The sequence below is a fragment of the Notolepis coatsorum genome (assembly GCF_963971535.1).
Source record: "Notolepis coatsorum genome assembly, chromosome: 18".
NCBI classification, from domain to species: domain Eukaryota; kingdom Metazoa; phylum Chordata; class Actinopteri; order Aulopiformes; family Paralepididae; genus Notolepis; species Notolepis coatsorum.
In genome coordinates, this window is record NC_140182.1 from 14,992,935 (window position 1) to 15,013,278 (window position 20,344).

The 20,344-nt window shown below is 41.4% G+C and overlaps 1 protein-coding gene across 1 annotated transcript in view; it reads left to right on the top strand.

Moving 5' to 3' along the window:
* The first annotated feature begins 2,712 nt into the window (after positions 1-2,712).
* Positions 2,713-20,344, top strand: part of LOC311245671 (ceramide kinase-like) — a 66,194-nt gene continuing 48,562 nt past the window's right edge. The window contains exon 1 of the mRNA XM_084335608.1: positions 2,713-3,022. Coding sequence (XP_084191734.1) covers positions 2,866-3,022 — 157 coding nt within the window. The 5' untranslated portion in view covers positions 2,713-2,865. The remainder of the gene's footprint in view (positions 3,023-20,344) is intronic.

Genomic DNA, 20,344 nt, shown 5'->3' on the forward strand with positions numbered 1-20,344 from the left:
ACACAGTCTCAGCATTTGCTGGAAGAGGAAAGAAAACAGCATGGCAGACTTGGAAGGCTTTGCCTGAAGTGACTGAGGCTTTCAATGAGCTCCTGCAGATGCAGGGTGATGTGAGTGAGCTGTCCAAGTCACGGTTGGAGCGCTTTGTCGTACTGATGTATGACAGGACAAGCGAAACCACAGAGGTAAATGAAGCTAGAAAACAGCTCTTCACTTAGAAATCCAGAGCTCTGGAGAACATGCCCCCAACGAAGGCTGCGCTAGAGCAACACATTAAGAGTGCCAGCTATTGGGCCAATGTTTGGAGCAACACCTTGGAACCGGACCCTCAGCTGCCATGCCCTGCTGATTGGGGCTGGGTGAAAGAAGAAATGGGATGGCAGCCACTGTGGACCACCCTTCCAGAAGCATCACAGAGCTGCTATGAACTGATCCATTGTGGTTGCAAGAAACTGAAGTACAACACGCTGCAAGTGCAAAAAGGCTGCCCTCAAGTGTACTGCCCTTTGCTCATGCTCAGGAGACTGTTAGGCCTCACTAATAATGTCAGTGTAGGGCAGGTACTACTTACTACAACTAGGGTAGGTTAAGAGATGTCAGCTGTTCAATCAAATTTAACACGCATATTGTTGAAAGTCCTTTTTTGAGTCTTTGTGTTTGTGTGAGGTGTGTTTGTATAAAATCCAATTGCCATATCCTATACAGCTTATTTAATCTATTAAAGCACTTGTATGATGACCAGTGGGTTCCACAACTCTTCTTTTTGATATAATACCTTTGTGCCTGGAAAGAAGTTAAAAATAACATGTTTTCTTTTATTTTTTTGGCGCCCCAGTGGCGAACCACATAATGCGCTGAGTCGCGGCACGGCCGACCCGGGTGCGTGAATACTTTCGGCAGCCCACTTGTCCTTCCTACTTACTATGTGTTCACTGTTGTGTTACTGGCTGCTTCTCGGCATAAGCCCCATAATAAGACCGTCTCTGGCTTCGTCCAGCGGACACCAGAGCTCAGCGATGCCGCTCGCGGCAGCATATTCTCCCCGCTGGCGATCGGAGCACGGAGGGTTGTGGACCCGCAACGCAGCCGCGAAGGCGGCGATGCGATTTTGTATTGGTTTGTCATGACAAACCAATTACATAATCCAACATGTGTAAAGAAACAACATTTCTTATATTTTTTTAATGATTCGTTATGGCGTAATCAATACTCCATTTGTATAAATTAGGATAAACACTGGAGCGTAGTATTGCTGCCTGGCTGAGGGCTGCGTCGCGGCTCATGCGCATGCGCACGCTCGGCCAATCAGAGCAATGCGTTCGATTCCCGGACCAGTCGTTATTTGCCGAATGTCTTCCCCCCACTCTGTCTCCCGTTCCTCCTCTCTCTCTCTCTATTGGACTGCCCAGTAGCAAAAAGCGATAAACGCTAAAAAATAAATATTTGAAAAGAAAATAATAACATGTTTTTGAGAGCCCAAAATGTGTACAGCCTCTGACAAGTTCCAGAGGTCAATTCAGAAGTGTTTCCACGTCTGAAAACAAACTTCATGGTATATATAGAAACACTGTAGAAAGTTTCATGCTTCTTTCAAAAAATGCAGAATGGCTTATTATGAGCTTATCTGCCCCAATAAATGTACAGTTCCCTCCCCCTCGTATGTATATATTTACTGTTAGGATCTCTGTTTAACAGTAGTGTATATTTGAATATCTTGTATGTCACAAATGTAACAGTACACTACTGTATATCTGTATGTCATAAATGTCATGATTAGATTCGATTTTTATATCTGTATATCTGCATGTTGTGTATGTCATAAATGTCATTATGAATTGAAAATGGAGGACCCCGATGTAAACAAGATGAAAGTCTTTCTCTGGTCTGCATCCCCTTAACAATTGTGTGTATTGAGCTGTACTGTACTGTACCCATTCTGCAATCTGTAAAGTAAAGTTTTCAATCAATCTATCAATCAATAATTAATGTGGGGGTCATTGATACAAAAACAAGGCTGAGAACAAATGAAGCGAATGTACAGGAGCTCGAGAAATGAATCTGAAATAAAAGTGATGTCGACTTTTGGTCAAAATAATAGCCCCCTCTGCCTCGATCCAAACAGCACACCGGTCACCGTAAATGTCCAAACGCAACCCCCTCCCCCCCCCACCCTATCCTAATAGACAGTCTCCTCCCCACCGTATGTATTATATTTTCTCCCCACCGTATGTATATTTTTTCTCACACCCACCCACCCCCTCCTAATGTACAGTCTCCTCCCCATCATATATATTCTGTTAAGATCTCTGGGTAACAGTACTGTATATTTGCATATCGTATATGTCACAAATGTAACAGTACTATATACCTGGCTGTATGTCATGTATGTCCCTATGCCATAAATGTCATGATGTCATAAATGTCACTATGAATTGAAAATGGGGGACCCTGATGTAAACCAGACAAACGTCTTTCTCTGGTCTGCATCCCCTTAACAATTGTGTGTATTGAGCTGTACTGTATTGTACCCATTCTGCAATCTATGACATAAAGTTTTCATTCATCATTCATTCAACCAAACAGGCTACCACTAGATTAGAGTAGACAATAGTATCGCTGCATGCATCTCAGATTAGAACGTGTGGTGACGATAGCGCATGCGCAAGACCGCCCCCCCCTTTTACAGAACGAAGAAACCGCTATCCAAAAATGGATAGGAGTCGTAAAGGGTAACAATGTCGGCTATGTGAGGTGAGGGGCATGAAGAAGATAGGAGGACTCTAAATAAAAAGCGATGTCGAGAATAAGATAACATTTATACACTCTCTTGTCTTCGAGTTGCGCTGGTGTTTCGGCGAAGAAGACATGGAGAAACAGCCGACGAAGGTATTGTCATCTCAGCTGCAGCTGAAGAGCAGCGTCTTTGAGGTCTCACTAAACCGTGTTCTCCTGACATGGAAAGAGCTCCCAGGCAAGAAGAAGCGTGTCTCTGGAGGCATATACCACCACCCATTCAAACTAAGTAAGTGCCCACAATAATGTGAATTTCTCCATACAGGTTGTGAAGGACGTTGTTGTTGTTGTTGCGGTCGAGGACCTCTCATTTAGCTCGGATACTGAACATGCAACGTTAGCAGCAACATCCCTTTGTTGATCCGCCGAGTAGGGTCCAGCTGCAGCGCCGGTGAATCCTCTCACTGGGCCAGCCACGAGCCTGCGCAGCTGTTTTAAGTGAGCGTGTGTTATTGGATTGATTGATTGCAATAATATGCTTCGCGCGTGCAGAGTTGAACGACCCTCAAGGCCCTCCCATAGTCTGTCAGTCACGCGCACATCAGTTGACCTTCCATCAGGGTTGTTACGCACATAGATATATATCTATGGTTACGCAGGCCGCTTGAAGCCTCTGATTGGCCAGGTTGATTGATTGATTGAAAACTTTATTAACAGATTGCAGAATGGGTACAATACAGTACAGCTCAATACACACAATTGTTAAGGGGAGGCAGACCAGAGAAAGACTTTCGTCTTGTTTACATCAGGGTCCCCCATTTTCAATTCATCATAACAGTTACATGACATACATGACATACAGATAGACAGTACTGCTACATCTATACATTTATGACATACCAGATTTGCAAATACAGTACTGTTTGTGATACGAAAAGAGTCCAGAAAAGAGAGTATATACATTTGACGTAGAAACTGTACAGTGTTGTGCCGAATCCGACCCCCCTCTGGCAGGGAGTCCGAATTCGGCACAACACGCTGCACTCTTTCAACAACCATTGTTTAGAATGTCTGTTAACCCTTTCACTGGCACACTACTACAGAAGGTAGGTTAACCCTTTACTATCACACTACTACCGACGGTTGGTTCACCTGTTGTCGTGTGGCAGTTAAAGGGTTAACATTCTGTGTATGGTCGCAGTGAAAGGGTTAACCGTTTGGTGGTGTGGCAGTGAAAGGGTTAAAAATGTGGGGTCAGCAGCTGCCCTTCATTCACCGCGTCTTTGAAGTAGCCTGGGTGACATTGTGTCACCAGTCACCAACAACCCCGTAGTCGCTCTGACACATAGGCTACTATAAGTGTTAAAACATTTGCAACATCCCCGTAACTGTCTCTAGAAACGTGAATGAATGACAACTTTATTTAACAGTTTGCAGAATGGGTACAATATACTACGGCTCAATACACACAATTGTTAAGAGGATGCAGACCAGAGAAAGACGTTTGTCTTGTGACTCTTGTTTACATCAGGGTCCCCCATTTTCAATTCATAGTGAAAGACGTCAAAGGAAGTGGGACCGTTGAGCTACACACTACCAGCGCGTCACGTGTTGCTGCTGCAGCATGTGCTCGATGGATGGAATGTGTTTACAATATTTGTCCCTGCTTCATTCATGTTACTTTCTAGCCGTGCTTACACTCACTTACCACCTGTGAGAGTGACATGGCCTAATGCAAATGATCTCTTTTGAATATTCAAATATAAATTCCTGAGGGAGTCGGAGAGCAGTATCGAGAGAAGAGCACAGCTACCCTTTTTTTGACATAGATGGTGGTAGACGTGTAACATTGGTCATGACTCGTGGTGTAGGCCAGATATGTGTCTGGGCATGTTTTAGGTCTTGTTTTTCAATGTGGTTGTCTCTTGTAATTATTTCTAAATCAAGCCTTAAATTCCACTGGCCAGTATGGCTAATACCCCCATACTATACGTATACCTTTATCACTGTACATATTAAACTGTACATACATCAGTTTAGCATATTATTACCCAATAGCTTGTTATAGGCCTATATACAGTAGTATATCACATTTTAATCAGTTGTACGTTGTGTATTGTCAATGCACTTGACTGTTACATTTGCACTCTGGTTAGATACCAACTTCTGTACTTGTGCTGTGCAATGTCATATACATTTATTTTGAATCTAATCTAAATATTATATAATTGTACCAAAACGAAAATATTCTCACAGTCTGGAACCCTTTAGAGACAAATGCCTTGTCTCCATTAGCTTTGTTCAGCCTGGCTGGGGCTAGCCATGGTCTAGCATGGTATGGTCAGGCTTGTGTCTCCATTGTGTTTCTTGTAAACTCTCCGGTTGCTATAGGCAACCTTTAAAAATGTACCCCTACCAACTGTGGTACACAAGCTAAACCATGACGATACAACGGTCTCAACCGGCTTTAGCCAGGCCTGGCCAGGTTGTGAAATGTGTCTGTCTCAGCCAGGGTCCAGCCAGGTTCTAAAGACAATGGAGACGCTCACTGTGTGCCAGACAGGCCACAGCACGGCTAAAACCTGGCTTGTGGATACAAGGTTTTAGAGGGACAAAAGTAGCTCTGGCAAATGTTGGTCCACATGTCCCACTTTGGGTTTGGCCCTATTCATTGTATTCCATTTATACATTCTCAACAGAGACATCTTAGTAGTAGGCAAACAACAGGATGTATTTATAATTTAAGAATAGAGGATGGCGTTTTTATACAGAGATTAACACGGATGTTAAAATGTCTTGACACAATTCACAAATAATCCAGACTTTCAAAAGCTGACAAAATGGAGTGAGAGAGGTTGTGCTTTGTTAATTCATGGCCCAGGCTTGGTTGGGGTCACTAACACAGATTGTGTTGCACTCGGTTGATTCTTTTCCCCCTACCTCTATTCTTAAAGGGATATTTCACGTTAGTAGAACAAATTCATCTGTTTTACCTCTAAACTAAAGTAATCTACAAGTAAGCTAGCGACCACGGTTGTACCTGTTAGTCTACTGTCAACACCACCATTGCTCCAAGGTGTTGGGCTCCTCATTCATATTCACTTTTGAGGGCCTAATGTAAATATCATAGTTCTGAAGCATAAATAATCTATACAGCAATATTGTTGTGTAATATATTCTTCTGTGTCAATGCTTCTTTTAAGCTAATGTTGCCATTTTCAAGTTATCAGTAAAGGAAGAGGTGTAGTTTGACCAACTGTCAACTTCTCACAGAATGTTTAGAATCTTTCTTCCAGCAAGGCAGCACGTAACCATAGTAACCAGCCACACTCCCCATACATTACATGCAAGACAAAGATACAGAACCTACAACAGATTGACTGGATCTGCTTAAATTGTTCAAAGGTGAAGACGCATCAAATGCCTAAACAAATACATACCTTTGACTCAGAATTGTCTTAATAAAATCTGCACGGACGGCAGTAGTTTGTTTATATTTCAGAAGTATAATATTTTGATAGGTCTGCAAAATTAAATGAAGTTAATGAAAAGCCTGACACTTGAGTGGAATGGTGATGTTGACAGCAGAGCTGGTCACTAGTAGGGATGCCCGGATCAGGATCTTTGGGGCCGATCACTGGAAGCTAGGGGTGTAAAGGTACACGTATCCGTACCGAACCGTTTCAGTACTGGACCTAAGGTTCAGTACGTCTGTTACTGTGTACCGAACGAATACAACAACAGTATGTTAACCACTAACAACCGCCCACAGTGTGTGTATTTCTTTTATTTAACAAATCGATTATTCATTTCAATATAGAATATATAATCATTAATAATGATAGTGTAGCTAATAGCTATGTCTGCCCGTCACCCTCTTCAGTCATAATAACGTGATAAAACCACATGCACAGCATAAATGGATATCGCTGTACTGTAGTGATTTAGACACAGGAGTGTGACATTCACAAGCCATCGTGTGCTCTCTGTATGTCACTGTGTGATGATGACATATGCTGGCAAGCGATGCCCGTCAGTCTCACCCTGCTGGAAAAATAAAGCAGCTTTGGCTAAGCTGTTAGCACAACACATAGGCCTAGTAGTTATCGTTTTCTCTCAAACACTACAGTACTCTCTTATTACAGGGTTCGTACGGGTGCTGGAAATCCTTGAAAATGCTTGTATTTCAATGTGGTGTTTTCAAGGTTTGAAATGTGCTTGAATTGTGTATAAAGTGCTGGAAAAAAGTTATTGAAATTGTAATTGCACTGTATACTTTCATAATAAATCGCTATCTGATTTAATAGTTAGGTTTTTAGATAAACAAATACAATTCGAAGAGCGCCTAATTGCTTTCGCCTTTCACGCAAAATGAAGAGGAGTCCTCTCTCGAGCCTCGCCACTCGTGTGCCCACCTCGCCAACTGCACCCCCGCCCCTCCTGAAAGCTTGCTTTAATCCCAGTAACGTTAGTGAGAATTGGAATAATCTTTTTGGAGAACATCTGATCTGAGGTAAGGAATCTATTTTACCAGTCTTAGGATAATCAGAGCTTTTTTCACAAGAGATATCAACGTGTGCCCTATGTGTGTGTGTGAGTGTGTGTGTGCTGATCAGGAAATAAGATAATCGATTTTTCAGCCCGCTTCTATAGCGTGCATAAGTACACATATACTATCGATAATCTAGCGTTTATTTGAAAACTATTCATAAATAGGCCGAAAAATTACAACGTTTTTTGTGTATTCCAGAATATTCCAGTAAAGGGTGATTATCACAGAATCTTTATATTTTCCTGAAATAAAAAAAAAATATAGCGTTTTTCAAAATGGTATAAAACGGAAATGAACCTATTAAAAAAAAAAAAAAAAGAAAAAAAAAAAAAAAAATCCGTTTCGACTATGTTGACTATGCATCGGAGCTGTGGTTTTGCTGTGATCAACATGACTAACAAGTAACAAGCAAATCAATTCTTTCTATTTTAAGGAATGTTCTGTAGGATATGTCGGCAACATAAGAAGCCAGCTACTAGGGGTAGCTGTTTGTGTGAAATAACAATAGAGAGGAGACTAGAGCGTGTGTCAACTGTGCGTCTGTATTGCAAACAATAACATGGGCATCATATAGCTTACATCCTGGTCCCTGCTCGGACGTACCAACTGAACACACCACTGTGGGGGGGTTATATAAAAATTCTAGGTTGATTTGATTTTGTATACATTTTAAGGCTCAAGGAGCTGATTGACTGCCTACCTCAAAGACTGTTCACTTATTTTGCACATTTTCAGTAAATATTTGATTGACATTTAAGTTTTATCTGGTGATTATTTGAGTGATTGTTTCATATTGGCTCAGCCAGGTTATATAGGATGCCATGTCTACATCATTTTGGTTGTTTATAGCACAATAACATCTGATTTTAATGTGATGGAAGAAGTGAAATGATCATTTGTGTAAATATTTAATTTACCACAGCCGTGTAAGATGCTGGAAAAGCTTGAAAAGGCACCTTGAAAAAGCTTGAAAAGTGCTTGAATTTTGCTTTGGAAAAGGTGTAAGAACCCTGTTATTAACACAATAGATACCGTTAGCTAGGTGAAACATCCCTGTAATGATAACATTAGATGGATAGCTAGTAGTTTATATCAACATTAGCCGGCTATCTAACGTTAACACTCCTTAGGCTACATAATGTATAGTACATCCCTGTGTAGCTAGTAGTAGTTTCGGTTATATCAACTTTAGCTAGCTTACCTAACGTTAACGCTCGCTAGGTAACATCAAAACAACATAACATGACAAGTTTGCATCCCTGTAAGGTTAGATAAATGGAGAGAAGGACAGCGAGAGAGCTGAAGAATAGATAAATATAGCTAATTACTTGTGAATGAAGAGGAAGGACTCACAGAGTACTGTGTCCAATGTTGGGTCTCTTGTTTTGTTGGTTTCATTTCTGCTTGTCTCCTGTTACAGAAGAGCTGTCCCATTATGAACATGTCTTTTCTTTTTCGGTCAAGGCTGCCAGTGGTTCTTGATAGTCTGTGTCGGCGTTGGTTCGCTCCATGGTCGGGTATCATTTTGTCACCTGATGAACGGCTATCATCAGCATAGAGAAATTGTCTTGTGTGTTTTGTGTCATCTGATCGGCCCTTCTGATTGGCCCCAAGAATACATTTTTAAACGGTTCATATTTTCCTACACAATCCATTCTGGCCTATATGTGAAATCACTCTCACAAAGATAGAAACCAGAGAGAGAACCAACTACCAAGTGTCAACGCTGTGATGTCTTCAAGTCGTTCAGCCTCGGGCTGTTGCCTCATTATAAAGGAAGGGGAGACTGAACTGATGAGGACTGAAACCCTTCTCCTCACCACATGACTAACATGAGTGTGGGTCTCTTTCTACATGGACATTTTCCTGGTTACCTTACACACTGGCATTTCCACAGCTGGCTATTGCCAATGCTAGCTGCCCCTTGATCAGGATTAGTGCTCACAATAGTGCTGTGTGCCGCTCTTATAGGGTTGGGGTTTTCATACATTAATTCAAGCAATTGAATGTGAATCCACTATCAAAGCTGCTTATCGAATCCAAATACTTTACAATCTTTTTTTAGGTAGCTTTACTTAATTTATGTGGGGGGATACTTATTTTCTTAGGTAAAGAATGTTTATTGCACATAGTGGAGTAACAACTTCCTTTCAGTGTTGTAAGTAACACAACATAACACTTAAAGGGGCACTTTACTGAAAAACAAATTTGATTTATTTAGCATATAACATACATTCATTTAATTTGGACATTTTGCTTATTGAGTTTATTAGTTTGAATATGACCTCTAGTGATGTCATTGGAGGATACTGAATCAGTGTTATTAGTGTTAATTACAGCTCAATGAAATAGTAGTTAAATTTTTTTAATCCTTAATGCTATTTCTTTCAACTACTAGACACAACACAAGGAGTCTGTCATCCGTCTGGATCCCCATCACTGGAGGAAATAATCAAACTCATTAACTCATAATAACGGTCTACTGTAAATTATGTGTGAGATTTAAAAAATCAGCATTGTTTTTTGGTGAAGTGTTCCTTTGTTTAGACTATATTGAAATAAATGGTTTGATGTAAGGCTGCAACGATTCGGCGACGTCATCGACCAATGACATTTAGTCTATTTGCATATTCATTATCGACGCATCGTATTGTTACTTGTATGTACCTTTTGCAGTGTAAATGGCAGACGTTCAAAGTGATAACATGTGCAACGTGTAATCTAACTAGTGCACAATGAATCACGTTAAAAATATAAACAACTTCTCTTAAACCACTATTCGTAGAGCCAGGACTCAATAGTGTGTGTTTCGCTCACATTTGATTACCTCCGCGTTTCACGTCAACTCCAGCTGTAAGGGAGAGGCTGAGCCCGATACCCCCACCTTTAATTTTAGAAGCTATGACAGCTCTTCGTTGATATCATCGATAGTTGATGATAATAAATATTTCACTTCATTAGCAAAAATATTGTAAAATCATTAAGCCTGCTATAAGCTATTCTCCCTTTCTCTTTGTGTGTGTGTATACATTTACTATAGGCTACTCTTTTTGACGTGGATTAGGCTAATTAGCTTTAATAATCCTGATTAACAATCCTGATTCCTGAGCTTATTTTATTAAAAAGGAAGCGATTGATTTAAATGTGTATATTATATAGCCAGCCTATATATAATTTAATTTAATTTTATCGTATCTCCTGTGCTGGCACAAGCAAGAGATAACATACAATACATATGATAATTCATGAAAATATACTAAAAAGCTATTTATAATGTTTGCCCAGTAAAAAATATCTCTGGCTCGTAGTTTCTTAAATCTAAAAAGTAAATTTTGTTCCCTGTTTTTCAGCATTTAGCTAAAGGCATGGATATATTTGTATGTTAAACAATGTCATAGTAACGGGCGGGAGTAGGCATCCACACTATACAGCATGTAGGTTACTCACCCTACTCATGTACAGTAGGCATCCACACTACACAGCATTTATAGACATAAATAAACGTCATGGCTCATCTCCACCAGTAGGTGGTATCAAAGAGGCAAGTAAACTACCCATGTGACCTGAGGATTCTGGTAAATTAATAGTTTAGATCAATCGACTAATCAATAAATTAATCAACAGATTAATTGATAACAAAATAATCGTAGGGAACTTCAGGGTAAAGGACTGCACCACTTCCAGTGATGAAGCTAAGCTACGCTAACGGTGCGGGCGTTCCCTAAGCCTACTGCACGCACCGAGAAGAAAAGGGTATGTATCTTCTTGTCTAACTCCAGGGAAGATGGCAAATAAGCTAATTTCCCAAAATGTTGGCGTTTTCCTTTTAAGGATGGCATTGTCAGTCAGTCACACTTGGTCCAAGCGCTAGGGTGGCACGCACTAGCAAGGGGCTCCATGGCAGCATACTAACCGGAGCAGAACGGTCACTAGCAGACTCTTCAACTCTTAGTCTTTATTGTTTGTGAATAATAATATAATATAATTGGTGAATTGTATAGATTTAACCATGGTTGACATTCCCGATTAATGCATTCATCTAGTTCAGGGGTCTCAAACTCGCGGCCCGCGGGCCAATTGCGGCCCGCTGGATGATATTTTGCGGCCCCCCAGATGATTAAATTTTTTTTTTTTTTTTTTTTTTTTAGTCATGTCATCACAAACACTGGCATTTAAAGGGTACAAATAAAACTATTCCTGCACCAGAATGCAGGAAATTAAGTCTTTGTAACACAATCTCCTGGTGGGGGACCCCCCGCTTAAAAAGTGGCCTGACTGGGGCTATATTTCGCACTATATTTCCTGGCCTGAATGATTTCCCCAGTCTGGCCCTGGTTAAAAGCCTCCAATGCTTATTAGTTTGTGTGCGTTTGAACGTTTGCATGTTTCAAGTTTCAACCATACATTTCCATAAAAATTCAAAAAAATACTTGAAACCCTTTTTGTGTGGAATATTTGATGCGGCCCAGCCTCACCCAGACTCTACCTCCAGCGGCCCCCAGGTAAATTGAGTTTGAGACCCCGGTATTGTTCTGTATGACATAGTATTACAAATCTAGGTCAAGGCCTATGTCTAAAGACGGACCATAATACTAAGCTGAATGGTGTTACCGAAGACATTCCAAAGTGCCAGTGGCTCTGCTACCAACACACAATAGAAAGCTATCAATATTCTCCTTCAGTGACATGCATGCTGCACACACCTAATGCACACACGCTTGCAAAGGCTTGTATGCCGGCATACAAGGGTGTAAAGTACCACTTCTGGGTAAAACGAGTCACTCATTACATGTCTGTTAGACTCTGACTCATTGACACACTGACCCAGCAGTGATTACATAAACCTAAAGCCTTCGGGCATTCATTTTCACCATATCTGTGTTTTCTTCCTAAAAATCCATGAATATTGAGTGACTGACTGGTACCATCTCATATTTGCCCTCCCTACAGGATGGGGCCCTTACTGTAATGTGATACAGGGCTTAGGCTGTGTCAGAAAGAAGGCTGGAGCAGAGAGTACCTTGAAAATAGTTAATTATGTAAACTAGGCTGGATACTGTTCTGTAGGGCATTACAGACTGTACAGCAGGTCTAAAGCAAGTCTTTATCACAAACGGATCCAAAGATATTTAATGTTTTACAAAACATGTCTAGTGTTGCGCCCGGCTTTAGAGGGTTAAAAGCCAAATTGTATTTTTTATTTAGTTAATAATAGTCTCGTTGTAATTCCTTATATACCTAATGTAGCGCATCTTCTTGAAGCTGATTCAGCTTTTTTTGCTCTTGATTTGACTTCAGTTTAATTGCATTGTTACCAGGGACCGAAACTAAAGCCCGCCGCCCGCCAGGGGCGGTCAGTTTTTACCTTTGGCGCTTGACACTTAGAGGGCTGCCCGCCGTGTGGCGTGTAGACGTGTAGTTCATAACGATACTCTTATTTTGATTGTGCGAGTACAGATTATAGCCGCTCTCGTCTTTGACCAATGACCAATCGGAAGCTCTCATTTGGCTTGTTTACTTCCTGAAACGCCACCATTGCGATATGCGGGCTGAGCTACCGTTACTGTTTAAACAATGACCCAGTCAACTATTCACTTTTAGTTTAATACATGACGAGGCATTGTCTAACGGTATCTAGCTGGCTAGCTACTGATAGCTGCTGATATCAACAAATGCTCCAGCAATAGTCGACTCGAGTGCATAATACCTCCGTTCCCTCGTTAGCTAGCTTAGCTAGCTCACGTTAGATCTTATCTATCCCAGTAAACTAAATTGTCTTAACGTTATCTACCGGGCTAGCAGTAGCTACAGATAGCTCCTGATATCAATGTCTTATAACATTGATTGAATGCGTATTCTAGCTGAGGGCATGTTGAATGTGATTTGACAATAGAACCGTAACGTTATAAATAGGGTCCAGCTGCATCGCCGGAGAATCCTTGCATGCTGAATGTAGGGTCTAGCTGAATATAGGGTCTAGCTGCAGGGCCGGAGAATCCTTGCTGGAGCTGGAGGCTACTCAAGTATACACACAGACAGTGGAGCTGTTTGCAGATAGCAAGCATTTTGACTTATTGCGTGGTGGCGATGTGTCGCAGATAATACAACTACAAGTATGATTATATAATATATATTTTATTTCAATTTTTTTTTATATAAAATATATATATATATTTTTTTTAATCAAAAATCTTTTGGCAGGTAAGAAATATGCTTGGCGGGTAGACTCTTCCCATCTACCCGCCACTGGCCGGTGAGTCAAAAAGTTAATTTCGCTCCCTGAATTGTTACTGTTCACATGTGTGGTGCCGTCACAGTCATATATAAGTAACGATAAAGTTTGAATGACTTACTGAACTGGTGTTTTAATCTCACACCACACTGCTTGTTTGTTATTTCAGCACCAGGCGCTGTCCACCGACTTTTTTCATGTTGAGCAAGCGCTACATTGCACCTCGCTGCCTACCTGTTAGTTATTATACATGTTAGCGTTCTTTAGGTGGTGGTAGTTTCTTTGTTTGGACATTATAGCTAACATATAGCCTAGCCTAGTTAGTCTGATTTAAAAAAAAATATATATATATATATTTTATTTTATAATTTTTTCTAAATAATCTGATGGGCCAGATATTATTGCTGGCGGGGCAATTTCGCCCTGCGGGCCGCCTATTGCCGACCACTGCTGTAGGGCATTGCAGACTACAGCAGGTCTCTGTAGGGCAGTACTACAGTCTCTGTAGAGCAATAATAATAATAACTTTGTTTTATATAGCGCCCTTCATAAAACCCAAGGTCGCTTTTAGGGCTGACCCCAATAAGTCGATTAGTCGACTAATCGGTCGAAAAAGGAGCCGTAGTCGACTGGCCAACCTCTTAGTCGAATATATTAAAAAAAATATATATATATTTTCTTTTGTATCATTCTTTCCAAAAGAAAAGAGGCCTAGAAGCGTGGCTAACACTAATGGCACGCATACCAGAGGCTAACTGCCTACGAAAACAGGCACAGAGGCACTGAAAGAGGATTTCACCCATCTAATGAACACACTAGACTAGACAAATATCAAGATGTATCCATCAGTGGACCAATTGCATGCTTTTGCAGAGGACAAGAAGCCTTCAGTCGACTCCTTCAGACATTAAGCACCCCCCACAGCCCAAATGGAATGAAAAAATAAAAAAAATGTATTTAAAAATATTATATATATATATATATATATATATATATATATATTTTTTTTAGTCAACCAATAGTCGACTAATGGCAAATTTTGGCCAATCATAGTCGACCATCCAAATCCTTAGTCGGGGACAGCCCTAGTCGCTTTACATAGTGTGAAAAACAACAATAACAAACATGGTGGGCAGACGCATAACATTCAATGTAGGAAGTTAGGGGTCAAAGGCCATGTTGAAGAGGTGAGTTTTGACGAGTTTTTTGAAAGAGTCCAGAGTTGGGGTGTTGCAGAGTTCTGCGGGAGGGAGTTCCAGAGGGTGGGAGCTGCCACGCTGAAAGCTCTGTCCCCAAAGGTCCGCAGTCTAGTTCGGGGAATGGAGAGCTGACCAGTGTCTGTGGATCGCAGGGACCGTGACTGAGTGTGGGGGTGGAGGAGGTCAGTGAGGTACTGAGGTGCCAGAGCGTGGAGGGACTTGTAAGTGAGCAGAAGGGTTTTGTAGGTGATGCGGGATTTGATGGGGAGCCACTGGAGGTGGATGGGGGTGGGGGTGATGTGCTGCCAGGGTTTGGTGCGGGTGAGAACCCTGGCAGCTGAGTTTTGAACATACTGGAGCCTGTCCAGGGTTTTGCTTGGAACAGGAAGATGTACAGTCTCCTCCCCACACCGTATGTATATATTCTCTCCCCACCGTATGTATATTTCTCTCCCACCCACCCACCCCCTCCTAATGTACAGTCTCGAGTCTCCTCCCCATATATATTCTCTGTTAGGATCTATGGGTAACTGTTGTGAAGGGCCAGATTAAAACTGAGAATCTACCTTTATTGTTTTATATACATTGTATATTATTTATATATACACGGAATATCCCTTTACCTGCGTTCGAACCAGAGTAATATAAGCTCTCCTTATTGGATGGCGCCCTAGGCGCCAGCTCGCAAGCCCCCAACGTCAGGTTCAAAGACAAGCTCAGGCATGTCAGAACATGCCCGGAGATAGCGTATTGATCCCAGACAAGGACTGAGGTTTGGGACTAGATAATCACTTAAGTATATATACAGCGCAAGGTGCGCACAGCAGCACTTCGTCTAAGCAAGCCAACGTTCATCGTTCGTCTAAACAGGCAGTGCGTCTAAAGTCTGTCTGTGTGAATTGAGCACTCGTGCGTTGAGAACATGTGCGAATAGAATAGTAAAGTGTCAGAGTTTAATGCAGTAACGTCAAGTTCGACCTAATCTAATGTGAAGTAAATAGTCGTTCATTTATTGTATATCGTGCAACCCAGTTCGTTCGTGTGTAGCATTACCCAGCGGTTCGTCGTGTTTTAGCTAGTGTACCTTAGCCAGGGTGTGTGGCCTAAATACGTCGCCAGCACCCGAGGAGGCCTAGTCGGAGAACCGTTGGACATGTGCACAGGAGAACCAGCGTCGGCGATTGCAGAACCATTACTGGTTGGATTATATTGATTTGGAACGTGTTACCCGGAGAAGAGCCTCGTTGATTTCCACTATCGTTTGGGATTCAACCTCGTGAGGATTACACTCGGGCTGGCCTCATGGACAGAGGCTGGCTAGCTGTCATCATTGCTATCGAGCATTTGGATTACAGTTATTGCTTTTGCTGCTGATCGTTGGATTTACAAGGACCGACTCCTGTACGTGGAGTCCCTTTATTCTTCATTGAATCAGACTGAGTATCCGAACATTCCTCTACCCTCTAGGCCAGGGGTGGCCAACCAGTCAGAGACTAAGAGCCACAAAAAAATTACTGTGGTACCACAAAGAGCCACACCATATACCAGCGTTTCTCAACCTTTTTTTTCAGTCACGGCACCCTTCATGTGTTTATAGGTCTCACCCTCTGGCCTCTGAAGTTGCTAATGTCTTTTTTATTTGGGCTTCACAGGGTTAAAAGTACCCTGTGAGACCCACGGTTGCAAAATTACAAAATCACTTTTAGCCATTTAAAAAAATTATGTTTATTTAAAAAATGTTAAAGGGGAACTATTTTACTATTTCTTTCACTATTTGGGCACTTTTACACAATTCCTGTGAGTCTATGGAACACCTAGGTTTTTTTCAAAAAAAAATGCATTGTTTTGTATTTCTAATCAAGTACTAAAAACCGCATTTTTCTACCTCAAGATCTTAAGCCGTTTTGAGGCTGGGCTCCAACCACTGTGTGGCCTGGTGCCAACTGCCACATCAACTGCCACATTATTATGCAGCTGAGAAATCTCTGACATCACAGATATGCACATTTTCAGATGACTCAGTTCAGTGAGGGTGAATATTGTGAGAGGAGAATTGGAAGAATTCGCCAATATGAGAATTAGAGACATATATCCTATTAATATAAGTCCACATAGCTAAGAAACAATGGTAAACACTGAAAAAAGCCATTTATAAGATAGTTCCCCTTTAAGCACATGTATAGTCAATTGGTCCTGTTGTTCAGCCTCACAATGCTATTTGATAGTAAATGTGTTTATATGTCCCACCCTCTGGCCTCTGAAGTTGCTAATTTCTTTTTAATTTGGGCCTCACAGGGTTAACCTCTTAAGCCCGAGATATACAGTAAAAGTGTATATTTTCAGCATTATGTTTGTTTACCAATTATTTTAACACTTTGACTGCCTAAAAACGCTTTACAGCGTCATTGCTGGCCATGCTAAAGTTGCCGGGGGACGCTGTACAGCGTCCTTATATCAATATTTCAAAAATCTGGAATCGGATTCATATTCCCCCTCCGCTGGCCTGATATCCACCAGCAGGACCCACTGAGCTCTCTGGCGGTTCAGGAGCGCCATCTGGTGGCCGATCGGCGCAACCGCTTAACAGGAAGCGCAGTAGAGGTTTTGCTGGTCGGCCCTATTACTTCCGGCCACTCGGTATAGGTTCCGGCACTCTAGCTCGTCACTCTACATAGCGATCGATTGCCAATAACTCGATAAACAACATGATTTGGACATATATACCATTATACAAGCTGGAGATGGACCGGGTAATAATATATCCCATAATGATAAAATTTCTACTCGACGATGATCGCCCAACGGCGTGCGGAGACTGGGGTGAGTTTCAGCGTGTAACGTTACCATCTTCGATACTAACTGCTTTTATCAACATTTGACCCACATTAGATGATTGGTATAACGCTGCCCACGGAATTATAAATGCCCCCTCGCCCATCCGGTCAACATCAGATGACGTGTAGTAACTTCTAGAAGTACGTCTAGTTGGAATTTTTTATATCGCGCTGATTGCCATCAAACTGTATTTCATCATCAATATAATGCATTTGGGGCTATATATCACGTTCTGGAGAAAGTTGCAGAAAGAGATGAAAACATACTTATACATTAGACCATACTTTACTATGAATATGTGAATGAAAAAGTTTAACGTTGCTACACAATGAACAATACTTATAGGACTTTGAATGGGCCCTAATAATGGCAATGTAGCAATAGAATTTAAAAAGTTATAGCCCTGCAAAGAAGGGGACTTTCTCCATAGACAAATAGCGCTGGCAATCTATGGTATATCATTAATTTAACCCAAGGCAACCAAAGTGTTAACTGTTATTAGTGAAATATAAGATTATAGAAATCTCAGGGCATTGAGTCGGAAACCGGCGCATATTGACAGGAGGAAGTGGCACAGCCAAAAGTGAGTGTAGTCTTTTGAAGGAAGAGACTCAGGGCTTTCAAATTTCGAAAAACTACCCTACCCAGCTCACACCAGCCCCTGTCAATCATCTGACTTCTAGATTTACTTTTTAATTTCTCTTATTTTTTGGGATTATCTCCCACAAACCTGAACGTTATTGCCATAAAACAGAACGCAGTTAGTTTCTCTACCTTTCTGTGAACGTCTTGCAAAAAACGGTGTTGCAATATGATGAAAAATGGTGGAGAAATTTACATTATAAAAAAGATGGCAGAATTCAGTACTGTATCTACAAAACCTTCTGTTTAATCATCTTCCCTTTATTCATTTGCTTAGATTTTTCAGGTCTGGTCAATTTTAGCATGGTGTTATTTACAGTCAAAGATAATTTTTTTTTAAATAGAATTGATATTCTCCTTTGGTTCATTACAATTTACTCAAGCCTAGTAACAGACACACTATTTCTGACACTGATCCATATATGTCCCTAGATTCAGATACCAAGAACATGCAAATGGACCATTTAAAAAAAAATGTAAATGTTTATTCTATGTCCTTATGGAATGAGTGACATAAAAAAAAAAAAAAAAAAGTAAAAAAAAAAGAGAAATTTTTTTTTTTTATGGATGGTAGAGCCGCACATTGACGGGCAAAGAGCCGCATGCGGCTCGCGAGCCGCGGGTTGGCCACCCCTGCTCTAGGCCTTACAACCCCGGAGGGAACCCAGTGTCTCCAGGCGGTACCAGCGTTGCCTTCTATAGTTGCTATTATACGACAGGTGGCGTCAACTTAGACCCATCGTAGGAATCCTGCTATTCCCAGTGACTCATGCTACTGACTGACTTTATGCATATTCTTCGCCATACAAGCGCGACCCTAATTCTCATTCTGTAACCTAATGTTGCATAATAATAAAATACCCTCAAATACTATTTCTTTGTCAATGCCGTGTTCTTGTGAGTGTTCACCATCTATATTCGATGTACTGTCTGGCCAGTAATTAAAGTACATACCTAGCAGTGGTTTAATCTATCACAATCTTTAATACAGTCAGGGTTTTGTAACCCCTCAGTTACAGGTAACAGTACTGTATATTTGCATATCGTATATGTCACAAATGTAACAGTACTAGGCATGGGCGGTATGACGGTATTAAGGTATACCGGGGTATTTAGAGATACTGACGGTATTGAAAATCAATACAGTCAAAATCACAGATCCATTTCAGTTTATATTACAGTGAAACAGAGTTTTAACAGTGGTTGGTTGTAGTGCACTGCACACACGCGCCAGCAGAGGGCGAGACCAGTCCTCGAGTCACTAGTGGAGTGAGGCAGCGAGCCGCAGAGCTGGTTGTCTATACACAGGAGGAGGAGGAAACCCCGCTTCACTGGAAATTAAATGAGAGTCGAGACACGCTTACCGTTGCTGCCTGGTGCTGCGGGCTAACTGGCTGTTCTGAGAGCTAACTGTTGTGTATGTGTATCACAACGGTGGTCACGCTTTACGGTAATGTTGCGACAGTGCTGTGAAAATACCGTAAAACGTTGTGGTAACGAGAGTGTGTGTTGTTGTGGACTGGTGGAACAAGCAAATAAACGGTAAAACGTTACGTCGCAGTCCGGTGTGTTTTTGAATACACAATACTAACGTTACTAGTACTAGGGTGCTGCGGGGCTCCTGGCTACCATTCTGAGAGTTAACGTTAGTATTACTAGGATGCTGCGGGCTTCTGGCTAGTGGCTCCATTCTGAGAGCTAATGATAGTAGCACTCGGATGCTGCGGGCTAACTGGCCATCTCCGCGATTTGTTTACTTGGTAACACGGGTTGCCACAACACCCCCCCCCCCCCGCTGATGAAAATGAAAGTCATACCGTTCAATACCGTACACCGGGGTATTATATAATCAGGGTATAACTGTATGAAAAAAGTGATACCGCCCAAGCCTAAACAGTACTCTATACCTGTATGTCATGTATGTCCCTATGCCATAAATGTCATGATGTCATGTATGTTGTGTATGTCATAAATGTCACTATGAATTGAAAATGGGGGACCCTGATGTAAACAAGACAAACGTCTTTCTCTGGTCTGCATCCCCTTAACAATTGTGTGTATTGAGCCGTACTGTATTGTACCCATTCTGCAATCTGTTAAATAAAGTATTCATTCATTCATTCATTCATCCCAAGTGGTGAGAGCAGGTAA